At 48.5% G+C, this 13,587-nt stretch overlaps 1 protein-coding gene across 1 annotated transcript in view; it reads left to right on the top strand.

The window, feature by feature from the left end:
• Nucleotides 1–13,587, top strand: part of SEMA6B (semaphorin 6B) — an 808,975-nt gene that overhangs the window by 631,814 nt on the left and 163,574 nt on the right. Inside the window, exon 11 of the mRNA XM_040419828.1 lies at nucleotides 8,827–8,976. Within this exon, the coding sequence (XP_040275762.1) occupies nucleotides 8,827–8,976 (150 nt within the window). The remainder of the gene's footprint in view (nucleotides 1–8,826; nucleotides 8,977–13,587) is intronic.

Consider the following 13,587-nt stretch of genomic DNA (forward strand, 5'->3'; position numbering starts at 1 on the left):
CAAACTTATCAGTTAGACACACCTTCCTAGTTTGGAATTTTCCAATCATTGTCGGATAGGCGTGACCATTGATAAGAATTGTGACATCATAACCCTACCCAGAATGCACTTTTGCTACTGTTGTAATGTCACCTACTGATACATAGGTGGCACTGCTGTATAAGCTATCTGCATCATAGTATAAAGGGTTAACTTATGTAAGTCTGAATATACATTTTGACCTTAGAAGCTTTAATTCAAAGCTATAGGGATTAATTCTGACACTTGTAGCAATTAGAGACAGACCTCTAGGCGTCTCTCTGAACGTTTCTCACACTTAATTTATGGATCGTAAATGGCATTGTTTTCTCACAGAGATATCAGTACCTCCTGTCATACCAAAGATGTGATTAACGGTTACAAAACACACATCTTCACAGACACTCTTCTAATGAGAAATATATACAATATACTGGATACATGTTGTCTTCGTAACATATAACAATATAATATAAACAAATATATATATATCCTATTGATTGTCTTATGCTAAGGACTAAGGCTCATTAAATGAATACATGAATATTATATATTTTGCTTCATTTATAAATGCCTAATTGTATAGGTAATTATCACCAGCTGCATAGAGCTTATCTTTTTCTCCCGTCATAAATTTAAAAGTAGACAAGGAGGCCTCTTCTCAGACTGGTACATTCACCAGAAAATAACACTGAAGAGTATAAACCTTTGTGTGACCTTAATTTGGCCTACTCAAGACATACAAAATCGTAACTATAGTCGAGCATGGCTCTTAAAGGCAATGAAGATCCATCTTGACAATAATGGATTGGATATGAATGTATTTACCTATGAAAATGCACAAAAAAAAAATTCTGTCACTGCGGTGGGGCGGACTGAACGCAAGTGTGCGCACAAGATCAGGCCTGATCGGGCGAACACTGCGTTTTTTGTAGAGCCTATAGAACATGTCCTATTCTTGTCCGGTCCATTGCTTTCGGGAGTTTGGGGTGAGGGTTTGGGGGGGCTGTCTCCATTACTGACACACGCTGATGGATCCTTTTTGTCCCGTTTTCAGTTTTCAGTGGTATTCTCAAAATGTTTGGATCGGTTAGGGTTGGATCGTGAGGGGTATTCGAGCCACTCCTTCAGGATTGGAGCGGCGACTGAAGTGGCACGGTTGGGTTTGGGTGAGGAAGTCATAAACGGATTGGGCGTTGGGAGTCAACGCGTTTTAGGTCCTATGTGCGTTTGAATTGCTTGTAGGTGGTTGGTTTTGTTTACGGTGGGGGTAGGTGGGTACGGTCTGGTTGTTATATGCAGTCTTGTTCTTGCGTTCTGTTTTCTCGTTTCAGGTGCAGCACCCGCCCTGGTTTGGATTTTAGGGCATTTATATGTCTTTTGGGGGGCTGTCCGGGCAGCAGCCGGACGGTCTTGGTAAGATGGATAGGGCGTAGGGGCATGGTCTGGAAGGGGGTGCTGCCTGAGGTGCACCGTTTCGTAAGGATGGATAAGGCGCCTGATGTGTTGGTGGTCCACGCGGGTGGAAATGATTTGGCGGCAAGGCCTATCAGGGAGCTAGTGAAAGATGTTAAATTTGATATGTTGCGGTTGTGGTCGTTGTTCCCTGGTTTGGTGACCGTATGGTCGGACATAGTCCCGAGGCAGGTTTTCTAGGGAAGCGCGGTCGGTGGAGGCGGTGAATAGGGAGCGTATAAAAGTTAATCGGGCCATAGTGCGTTTTATGGCGAGGAATGGGGCTGTGGTGGTCAGACACAGGGAGTTGGAGAAAGGAGTCGGTGCCTTTTGGAGGTCGGATGGGGTACATCTGAATGCGGTGGGGCTCGACATGTGGTGTTTGGCACTGCAGGAGGGAATTGAGGTCGCATTGAGGGTGTGGAAGAACACACAGAGTTGAGGTGTCAAATCTGTGCGTTGGTGGCGTGGGGGGGTTCTTGGAGTTGGTTACATTGGAACTTGAGGACATTGGGAGGGCTCCACGGTTGGGGCTGGACTCCCATGGTGGGCTAGCTGTTGTGGTGGATCGAGGGGGTCATTCTGTGGTGCTTCTGAGCTGGGGGTAACGGCTGGAAGCAAAATGGCTCTCCCCGGTTCGGCCGCTCGGGTTTTTGGGGCTTCAAGGACCTCCCCCCGTTAGGTTGTTCTTGGTTGGGAAGTTATGGTTATTTATGTATTTATGTTAATAAACGGCTGCTGTGGCCAATACATTTCCAGTTGGTGGTCAGAGTCTTATTTGGGGCTTATGGGGGAGCAAGTGTATAAGGGGAGGCGGGATGTATTGGTGGATATTGGTTAAGGTTAATAATGGGATGTGTAAGTAGAGGAAGGGGCGAACGGCATATAACCAATACCCCCGTCAAGCAATGGCCGGACTGAAGGGGGGCAGAGCCCTTTGAGGGGAGGCCCACATGACGGGGGGTTTGGTTTAGGGAGCCCCAGAAGGTATAGAATTGGTGGGGAGGGGGAGAAGTGGGTTGGTTAGGGGACCGTGGGGGAGCGGATTGGATAGTTTAAGCAAGGGGGAGGAGTGAAGGGGGTTAAATACAGGAGGGAGGGAGAAGGAGGTAGCCATTTTGGTAAAAGAGAGAAGATCCCACCCACCCTCCCTATTTTGGGGAAATTGGAGATGGGGTGGACGTGTGTGTGTCAATGGGGTGGTGCATGTCATGGCGGCTGTGGCGTGGGGGGGTCCTTGGAGTTGGTTACATGGAACTTGAGGACATTGGGAGGGATCCACGGTTGGGGCTGGACTCCCATGGTGGGCGAGCTGTTGTGGTGGATCGAGGGGGCTATTCTGTGGTGCTTCTGAGCTGGGCGTAACAGCTGGAAGCAAAATGGCTCTCCCCGGTTCGGCAGCTCGGGTTTTTGGGGCTTCAAGGACCTCCCCCCGTTAGATTGTTCTTGGTTGGGAAGTTATGGTTATTTATGTATTTATGTTAATAAACGGCTGCTGTGGCCAATACATTTCCAGTTGGTGGTCAGAGTGTTATTTGGGGCTTATGGGGGAGGAAGTGTACAAGGGGAGGCGGGATGTATTGGTGGTTATTGGTTAAGGTTAATAATCGTTTATCGCCTGAACCACCCCCAAGTTATCACAGTGGAAACGTACTTACTTATCCCGAAAACGGTCACCCCACAGCAGAACCGCTAACACTATCGGAAATAGCTCCAACATAGCCAAATTCGTCACCTAGCCTCGCTCAAACCACACAACCGGCCACCCTCCAGCACACCATTGCCCCCCACAAAACACCCCAAAACCAGTACCGCATCAGTAAACAATTCAAAATCAAATGAGTCTATAACCTCACCCATGAATAGCGACCGTTATACTTCTGCAAAAAGAAGCTCCACACTAGTAAGTCCGCTCGCAATTCCTTCCCCAACCGAACATAATGTTGCGGGGCTACTACCCCTGCCGTCGCCCCAGCCAAACGCCTGCTGAACACCCTCCCCATGGGCATAATCCGGCATGCAAAATTAAGTTTCCCAAGCAATGACTGAATCTCCCGTAACTGCAGCTTCTTCGCCCTCAAAGCCCTCGCAACTTCCCCTTTCAAATCCACCAATTTATCCTCGGGCAATCTACACTCCATTTTCACTGAATCGGTCACTATCCCTAAAAACTGAATTCCGTTACCGGACCCACCATCTTTTCTGCCGCCAACGGAACCCCAAACAGCTCAAAAAGTGACCGCAACATCTCTAACAACAATGCACACACCCGCGACCCATGGGGGCCTATACGCAAAAAATCATCCAGATAATGAATCAGAGATTCACAACCTGACGAGTCCACCACCGCCCATTCCAAAAAGGAACTGAACGTTTCGAAATAGGCACACGACAAGGAACACCCCATAGGCAGGCAACGATCAGCAAAAAAAAAAACATCCCAAAAACACCCCAACAAATGGTGACAATCCGGATGCACTGGCAGTAACCTAAACGCCGCTTCGATATCCGTTTTCGCTAGCAACGCCCCCCTCCCACAACGCTTCACCCAGGTAACCGCCGCGTCAAAGGAAGTATACACTACCGAACACAGTGCGGGGTCAATACCATCATTGACTGACAATCCCTTCGGAAACGACAGGTGATGTATAAGGCAAAACTTGTTCACCTCTTTCTTGGAGACTACTCCCAGCGGTGACACCCGTAAATCAGGGAGAGGCGGTTCCCGAAATGGACCCGCCATCCTCCCTAGTGACACCTCCTTGCTTAGCTTCTCCGCCACAACCTCCGGATGCTCCCTTGCCGACCGCAAGTTCCTTCTTAACAACACCGCCCCCCCTGGCACAAACGGAATCCTAAAACCAACACGAAAACCATCACTAATCAAGGCCGCCGCCTCTCTATTGGGGTATCTAGCGAGATACGCCTCCATCCTTTCCAGCTGCACCGGCGTCTCCCCCTTTTCTATGAGAATCGCCCCCTTTTTATCTACCGCCCTTAAAGCATCTCGCCGCTCCATGATTCCCCCCGCATCCAGAGCACTCGTGCTTAAATTTACATTTAACCCCGAATCAACAACCTCCCAACCTCCTTCGTTAAACGCGAAACACAAGAGTGGCGAGGTTGGCGCCATCCCAGCGGAAGAGCTGGCATCTGGGCAGAGCGCAGTTGGCCTCTGCCCTCCTCTATCCTCTTCTCCAGAGGCTGACTCCACACAGGCTTCCCCAGCGGAAGAGCTGGCATCGGGGCAGAAATCAGTTGGCCTCTGCCCTCCCCTATCCTCTTCTCCAGAGCCGGACTTCCCACACGCTACCCCAGCGGAAGAGCTGGCATCTGGGCACAGCGCAGTCGACCTCTGCCCACCAAGTACCTACAGCTCCAAGCTAGAGAACCACAAGGAAGCAAGGAGTAGCAGATGCCCACTCAACAGCTGGGGACATACAGAACAGAGCCAGGCCCCAAAATTCAACAGGTCCAGTATTGGGTTGTGGGTGGACTGCCAGACTAACTCAGGTACCGACCGGCGTGAGGTCAGGTATCTGGTTAGTCTTCCCTGGGAGGGGGAGATGTGTGGCGAAACCAACCTCGCCACTGGGTTTTGGAGGGGCCTGGTTGCCAGCCTCTTGCCCCAGGATTATGGCCCATACTAACTTTGAAGGAGAAGACAGACTGGCCGCAGAGCTTAAATCTGTGGAACTGTTTTGGGAAGGAAAGCCATGCTTGCGACCGGCCAAATGTGACTTCCATGGAATTCGGGAACCCCTACTCGGATCTGGGTGACTTTTGGATATGTTGTTCACCCAGATCAGAGCTATCCATGGATGTATACATTATGGGGATATGTGGGGTTTTGAGGTGTGTGACAGAACCATCTGTCTTTGGAATTGTATTGTATGTTATGTGAGGGTACCCAGATAGCTAATTTTATTGTATTCGTGTAGTCTGAGTGCCATTCACCTAAAATTATGTACTCAGACTTGAGCTATCTGGGGATATGTTAAATGTCTGTGTTTACTGTAAGGGTTGTGACATTGTATGTTTAAATGGTGATTTCTGTCCTGTTGTCCCCACATGTGTATTGGCGATTTCCCTTTGTCCTGAGAGATAATTGAATTACTCCTCGGTTCTCTCCAGGGCAGAGAGGAGGAAACCATGATGCATTGTGGGGAGGTATTGTGTCTGTGTATCCTGAATTGCTGCATATCTGTCCTGTGTCACAGTCTTCCATCTGGTCCCCTAGGGGAGTGTCCACCAGATGGGGACCTGCATAAATACGGGCGGGTAGCCCTCAATAAAGAGTTCCTGTTTTATCCTTCATCATGTTGAGGCTGGTGTTTGGGTAACTGATCGACACTGGGGGATTGCTATACGCTGAAGATTTGCTATACTCCCCTGGCCATAACTACTAGCTCTTGTAAGAGCTGTTCCTGCTCTCTGGACTTAGGAGAGGTTGACCCACTGGAGCCTGGAGCCTTGTCGTAGGTCCAGGGTGGGTAGGAGACGGCGAGACCTCAAACAAGCTTCGGCGGTTCGTGGGGTCTGCAGTGCTTACGGTGTCAAGTGGAGTGCTTGGAAACCTCGGGAAGCACTAGGAGCAAGCTATCGATGGAGGTACCCGGTCGGGGTGCTAGGAGCTCCGTTACAACAAGCCCTTAGCGGATGTAGTCGCCAGGGTTTGTGCACCCCCACTGCCCGCCTCCCCCCGAAAGGGCTGCCCCAACCGCACAGGTGCCGTCACTTTTAGCCACAAGGCAATGTCCTTGTGGTCCCATTGTATTTCCGGACGCACAACGCCTTCCTCTGCGGGAATTGCTTGTCATACCGCAGCCAAGCAACTCCTCCATATGTCCGATAGGCCTCACCGACCGCGTCTAAATAACAAAACAGGGCCGAACAATTTTCCGGCGCCTTTTCCCCAATCACACCCGCCAATATCGCAAACGCCTGCAACCAATCTTTCAAGGGGAAGTAGAGAAAAAATTTCCACGTAATCCCCCCTCCATATCCTTTCCTTAACTTCGGCCTTTAAATGAGCCCCCAAAGGCCCCTAAAAACAAACATAGACCTCGCCTTTTGCCTTATCATCCAAACGCGTACTGTCCTCTCCCGCTTCCCCCCCCCGCCTGAGTCTGCACCGACACCCCCGGGGCCGTTAACCCCCGCCTGGGCTCCCCACCTGACCCCGATGCTCCCGCCAACCCCCAAGCCTGAAATGGGGGCCCTCCTCCCACTCCCCAGTTTGCCAGTAAACCTGCCAAACTCCTGCTTAAATCCATCTGGGGCCAACCTTTCTCCCCCCCCCCCCCCCATTACCAACACCCTGCAACAATTGCGCTAATGGTCCCCATGAAATCTCACCTGGCTGCCTGGGTGCTGTGTTCCCACCAGCCACGACTCCTGAATCCAGATGACTTCTCCTCTGGGACGCACCGCTGGGTAGATGCGGGATTTTCGCACTGTCCCCTGGAATTGACGGGTCCAGGGATGCCATGCTCCAGCACCTCCATGGCCGGATCCCGAGGAACGCAGCTGAAAACTTCACTCTGCCCCCTGGCAGAGCCTGGACTGGACACCAAGAAGACCCCTTCAGTGGCTGGATCCTGGCTGCTGAAACTTCTCCCTTCACAGAATCCCCTGGCCACACTCAGACCAGGGACGCTAGGGTTAACTGCCTCGGGGGTTGGAGCTACACAGAAGGCGGAACTTCTTCCCGCACCTCGCGCCGGGAGCCTGCTGCCTGCGGCCTCCTGACTTGCAGCAGCTCCGTACCTCATAGTGTTCCTCCCATGCCGGGGGGCCGCCTCCCTGCCTGGAGGTAAGGAGGCGCTCGCCGCTCCTAGTCCCGATCCCTCGCCGCTGCCGCTCAAGGAAGCAGATGGCCGGGCCCGGCCACCCCTTGGGCTCCGCCTACCATTTGGATTCCTTCCACGTCGGGGCCTGGTGGAGGGAGCTGGCGCAGTCGGCACCCAACATAAAGGGTCCTGAGAAGGGCTCCGGATGCGGCGCTGGCCCGGGGGGGTGAAGATGAAGGGCTTAAGCGCGCCGGCGGCCTAGCCCCGCCGCGGCCGAATAGCAGGTGGCTGAGGAGGAACAGGAGCCTCAACCCGCCCCCCGCAGCAGCATCTGGACTTGATCCTGGACCCAATCTGAGCCCCGCACCTCTGCCGCTGCCCGCAACTCCTGGATCGCTGCTTCAAGCTGCTCCATCGCAAGGTACCGCCAGCTTCTCTCTTTTACCAAAATGGCTACCTCCTTCTCCCTCCCTCCTGTATTTAACCCCCTTCACTCCTCCCCCTTGCTTAAACTATCCAATCCACTCCCCCACGGTCCCCTAACCATCCCACTTCTCCCCCTCCCCACCAATCCTATACCTTCCGGGGCTCCCTAAACCAAACCCCCCGTCATGTGGGCCTCCCCTCAAAGGGCTCTGCCCCCCTTCAGTCCGGCCATTGCTGCATGTGGGATGGGCCAAAACCTCATGAATATGAGGAACAATTGGCATGTACTGGAGTTGTAAGTACAAGTTTCAACCTCTTAGCTCATGAAGTTCAGTAGAATAAACAAGCCACTGGTTTCAGATACCATACAAGCCTACGTTCTGGAGGAATTTCTGATCATTAGAGCAAAGTTTCTAAGGTGTTAAGGAACAGTAAAATAAAAATGAACACTGTACATACAATGTACAGTGTACATAATTCTGTGCCAGAATTAGCCAGTCTGTAGGATTGTCTGTCAACAGGGACCTAAGCTAATAAAGATATATACTGACTGTTCTGCTGAATTTTGAATGCAACCTTCCTTAAACTGTATATGATATACAACACCAACACCACTCTTGGACCTTCCCTGCATATTGGATTTGTATAGTGGATTTAGTTGGAACTCATCCCGACCTGAAGATACTATACCTATTTAAATACACCATCAGCTTATTTTACATAGATCAGTATTACATCGAGTCTATTAAATTCTTTGTGTTCGATTAAATTATAATGTTATAAAAATAATAATTTTACCCGTATAATCAGTGTCTATGAGGATATTTGTTTTGTTTTTTTCAAAATGTTTGTGTAGTTTGTTTTTTTTAAAACAGCACCCCAATTAATGAACAAAATAATCTTTTTATAGTTTATTTACTTATTTTTCAGCAAAGTAAAAAATGATGATGCAACAAGATGACACTTTTAATCCCTTTACTGAGTCTTATTCTGGGTTATAAAGTATACTGTACTATATCAAATATTACTTTTTACATATGTAGGTTATTCATTTGTTTTGATTTGAATATATTTAATTACAAAGCTAATTTATTTTCACTACAATGTTTTATTTGTTTCATGGATTGCTCTGCAGCCCAGGTTGCTGTATTGGCCCTTCCATGCCCTATAATTCTTCTCGAAGTCTTCCTGATGACGTGCTAAATTTTGTAAAGTCGCATCCCTTGATGGAAGAGTCTGTTCTCTCTGTTGGAGGTTTTCCATGGATAACACGTACACTGTCAAGGTAAGAAAAATATATGATTGTTTTTTGTCAAACATTATTAAGCTGAATAAATGAAACTTGCCATTTCCAATTACCAGTGGCGTACATAGAGAAGAAAGTGCCCCATAGCAAGGATCAAACCAGGTCCCCCACACAGGACAGAAGGGTTTCTGCCTAAACCCCTTTTAATGACCCTTGGGCCATTTTTTTCCACTGCTTTGTTTGCTAAAAGTTGTTTCTTTGAGGGTACTTTCACACTTGCGGCAGATGATTCCAGCAGGCAGTTCCGTCGCCGCAATCTGGACGCAAATGGATGCATTTGTGAGACGGATCCGGATGCGGATCTGTCTCACAAATGCATTGAAATACCGGATTCATCTTTCCGAAAAACGGATTCAGTATTAATTTTTTTCACAGATTTAATGTTTTGCGAATGCGCAGACGGAAAGAACGGATCTGTTTTGCCGAAACACTTGGGGCCGGATCTGGCATTAATTCATTTCAATGGAAATTAATGCCAGATCCAGCATTCCGGCAAGTGTTCAGGATTTTTGGCTGGAGAGAAAACTGCAGCATGCTGAGGTATTTTTTCCGGCCAAAAAACATAAGAGGGACTGAACTGATGCATCCTGATGCATACTGATTGGAATGATTTCCATTCAGAATGCATTAGGATAAAACTAATCAGTTTTTTTTCCGGTATTGAGCCCCTAGGACGGAACTTAATACCGGAAAACAAAAACGCTAGTGTGAAAGTACCCTGAAGGGTAGATTCCTGACCAAGTTTTCACCCCAGTAGAAGAGGGGATGATCCCAACTGGGCCCCCTCTTGCCCTGGGCCCCATAGCCCCTGCCCATTACTTATACAATGCATACATAGTCCAAAGAGTTGAACACGGGTAATCTCTTAGGGTGGGTTCACATCAGCGTTATGTATTCCGTTATGGCTTGTCGACAGGACTTTGTTTTCCGTCTTGTATAACAGAAACCAGACAGATCCGTTAATATTCCCATAGACTTCTATTATGACAGATCAAAACGGAATGCCTCTTAAAAGCTTCCGTTTTGACTTCCCTCTTATGGATTCCGTTATTACGGAAAGCCATAACGGAATACATAACTCTGATGTGAACCCACCTTTACGAACACAGATTAGTGAATTGACCCAAAACTAATCCAATTTGTTTATAATTTCCCCAAAAAGTCAACTTTCAAATGAAGCCAACATTTTTGAGATTTGATTAGTGTGTCTTAGGCTGATCCCAAGCAGCGAAGCAATTTGCATGCTGAGCTTGTACAGGATATCTCTGCCACAGACAAAGCACATACAGTCTATTATATTTAGATGCACAAACAATACAGCAAGTTCAGGTTCTTATAGGGAAATATTTGGGGATTTAGTTTGACAGATTGATTTCATTAATTGATAGAGAGGTTTAGCTATGAACAGGACAAGGGTCAATTTAGTTGTTGTACTGTGTGTTCGCTGCAGCCAGCTAATTACATACATTGATTGCCTGCTTGCATTGCATATCAGTGTTTAAAGCTACAGTGCTCATTTTTTCTAATGTCAGCCTGAGCCTGCTAGCAGCCCAATCATCTAAAAAATATGTACTGGCTGATGATTTTTATACATAGTTCCACAGGACACTGTCCAACTGTGCATTTTTATGTTTAAAAAAAAAAAAAAGCTGCTATAAAGTTTCTTTAATTAAGTCTACCAAATCTGACTGGGATGTATTTTGAAGCATAATGGTCAGTGTATATTTTTGATGAAGTCACTATCCAGTTGCGCTTAAAAAGCTGTTTAAAAGTTTCTTCAATTAATAAGTTAATCAGATGTATATTACAGCATTTAATGAATTGTAATAGGTGGACTACAGTACTTAGGGTTATTTAGCTTCGAAAAAAGACAATTGAGAGGAAATGTAATAACTATGTATAAATAGATAAATACATAGATCTCTCCCTTGATCTATTTATTCCCAAGACTCTGTGCCTGCACTGCTGCCCCTGCATGTGGGCACGGGTGTCATGCTCGCTCACTCCCCCTTGCTGCCATGCGTCGTGATTAGAGTTGAGCGAACCCGAACTGTAAAGTTTGGGTTCGTACCGAACTTTAGGTTTTTCGGCACCCGAACCCGAACATTTACGTAAAGGTTTAGGTTCGGTGTTCGGCGATTTCTATGGCGCTTTTTGAAAGGCTGCAAAGCAGCCAATCAACAAGCATTATACTACTTGCCCCAAGAGGCCATCACAGCCATGCCTACTATTGGCATGGCTGTGATTGGCCAACTGCATCATGTGACCCAGCCTCTAATTAAGGGTCTATTCACACGTCCGTTTTTTCTTTCCTGATCTGTTCCGTTTTTTCAGGAACAGATCTGGACCAGATCTGGACCTATTCATTTTCAATGGGTCCTGGAAAAAAACGGACAGCTCAATGTCTGATTTTTTCCAGGACCCATTGAAAATGAATGGGTCCAGATCTGGTCCAGATCTGTTCCTGAAAAAACGGAACAGATCAGGAAAGAAAAAACGGACGTGTGAATGGACCCTAAGCTTGAGTCACTTAGCGCCACCCGTCACTCTGCTCGGATTAGTGTAGGGATAGGCTGCAGCAGCTGTGAGGGAGAGATCAGGGAGGAATCTTATGAAGAAATGCTTCTTTACTCAGCGATCTACAGCAAATGTGTTTTGTGGGTGCAGTGTACAATTGTTTTAAGCCTGCCCTGAGCTAACTACTACTGAAAACAAACTGTTTCATATAGTGCACATCTAGGATTATAGGTGCATAAGTGAGTGTCACATTTTAGGCCAAAAATACGGCTTTCGCATACCGGGGTGGAAAAAACACTGTGTTTTATATACTGCACATCTGTGATTATAGGTGCATAAGTTACTGTGAAATTTAGGCCACAAATACCGCTGTCATATAGAGTTTAAAAAAAAAATTGAGTGCAATACCCTACATCAGGGTTTTTATTGGCGGATAATTATTTTTAACAGACTCAGACACTTTTTACTTTGCTTTGTGAACGCTAACTATGAGGGAAACATCTAATAAGGGACGCGGTCATGGTCGTGGTGGTGGTGTTGGTGGAGCCTCTGGTGCAGGGAGAGGATGTGGCCGTTCTGCCACAGCTACACGTCCTACTGAACCTACTACCTCAGGTCCCAGTAGCCGCCAGAATCTACATCGATATTTGGTTGGGCCTAATGCCGTTCTAAGGATGGTAAGGTCTGAGCAAGTACAGGCGCTAGTCGATTGGGTGGCCGAGAGTGGATCCAGCACGTTCACATTATCTCCCACCCAGTCTTCTGCAGAAAGCGCACAGGTGGCGCCTGAAATCCATGCCCATCAGTCTGTCACATCACCCCCGTGCATATCGGGGATCATGTCTGAGCCTCAAGTCATGCAGCAGTCTCTTATGCTGTTTGAAGACTCTGCTGGCAGGGTTTCCCAAGGGCATCCACCTAGCCCTTCCCCAGGGGCGGAAGACATAGAATGCACTGACGCACAACCACTTATGTTTCCTGATGAGGACATGACCACCTCAGCACGTCTCTGATGATGACGAAACACAGGTGCCAACTGCTGCGTCTTTCTGCAGTGTGCAGACCGAAAAGGAGGTCAGGAAGGAAGACTGGCTGGAAGACGATGCAGGGGACAATGAGGTCCTAGACCCCACATGGAATGAAGGTCGTGCCACTGACTTTCAGAGTTCGGAGGAAGAGGCAGTGGTGAGACCGAGCCAACAGTGTAGAAAAAGAGGGAGGAGAGTGCAAAAGCAGAGCAGCCGTCGCCAAAACAGTTCGCCTGCTACTGGCCACCGCCACCAGGGACCGAGCACACCAAAGGCAACTTCAAGGAGTTCCCTGGCATGGCACTTCTTCACACAATGCGCGGACGACAAGACCCGAGTGGTTTGCACGCTGTGCCATCAGAGCCTGAAGCGAGGCATTAACGTTCTGAACCTTAGCACAACCTGCATGACCAGGCATCTACATGAGAGACACAGGCTGCAGTGGAGTAAGCACCTTCAAAACCAAGAAAGGGCTAAGGCCCCTTCTGCTAGCTCTTCTTCTGCTGCCTCGGCCTCTTCCTCTGCCTCTGGAGGAACGTTGGCACCTGCCACCCCGAAAACAGAGGATGTGCCACCAACACCACCACCTCCGTCACCAAGCATCTCCACCATGTCACACGGAAGCATTCAGCTCTCCATCTCACAAACCTTGGAGAGAAAACGTAAATTCCCACCTAGCCACCCTTAATCCCTGGCCCTGAATGCCAGCATTTCTAAACTACTGGCCTCTGAAATGCTGTCATTCAGGCTGGTGGAGATGGACAGCTTCGCTTGCTGTCCCACAGTACGTCGTTCCCAGCCGCCACTGCTTCTCCAGGAGAGCCGTGTCCTCCCTGCACAACCAAGTATCGGATAAAATCAAGTGTGCACTGCACAACGCCATCTGTGGCAAGGTCCACCTAACCACAGATACATGGACCAGTAAGCACGGCCAGGGACGCTATATCTCCCTAACTGCACACTGGGTAAATGTAGTGGCGGCTGGGCCCCAGGCGGAGAGCCGTTTGGCGCACGTCCTTCCGCCGCCAAGGATCGCAGGGCATCA

The sequence above is a fragment of the Bufo bufo genome, chromosome 2 (genome assembly GCF_905171765.1).
Source record: "Bufo bufo chromosome 2, aBufBuf1.1, whole genome shotgun sequence".
NCBI lineage: Eukaryota > Metazoa > Chordata > Amphibia > Anura > Bufonidae > Bufo > Bufo bufo.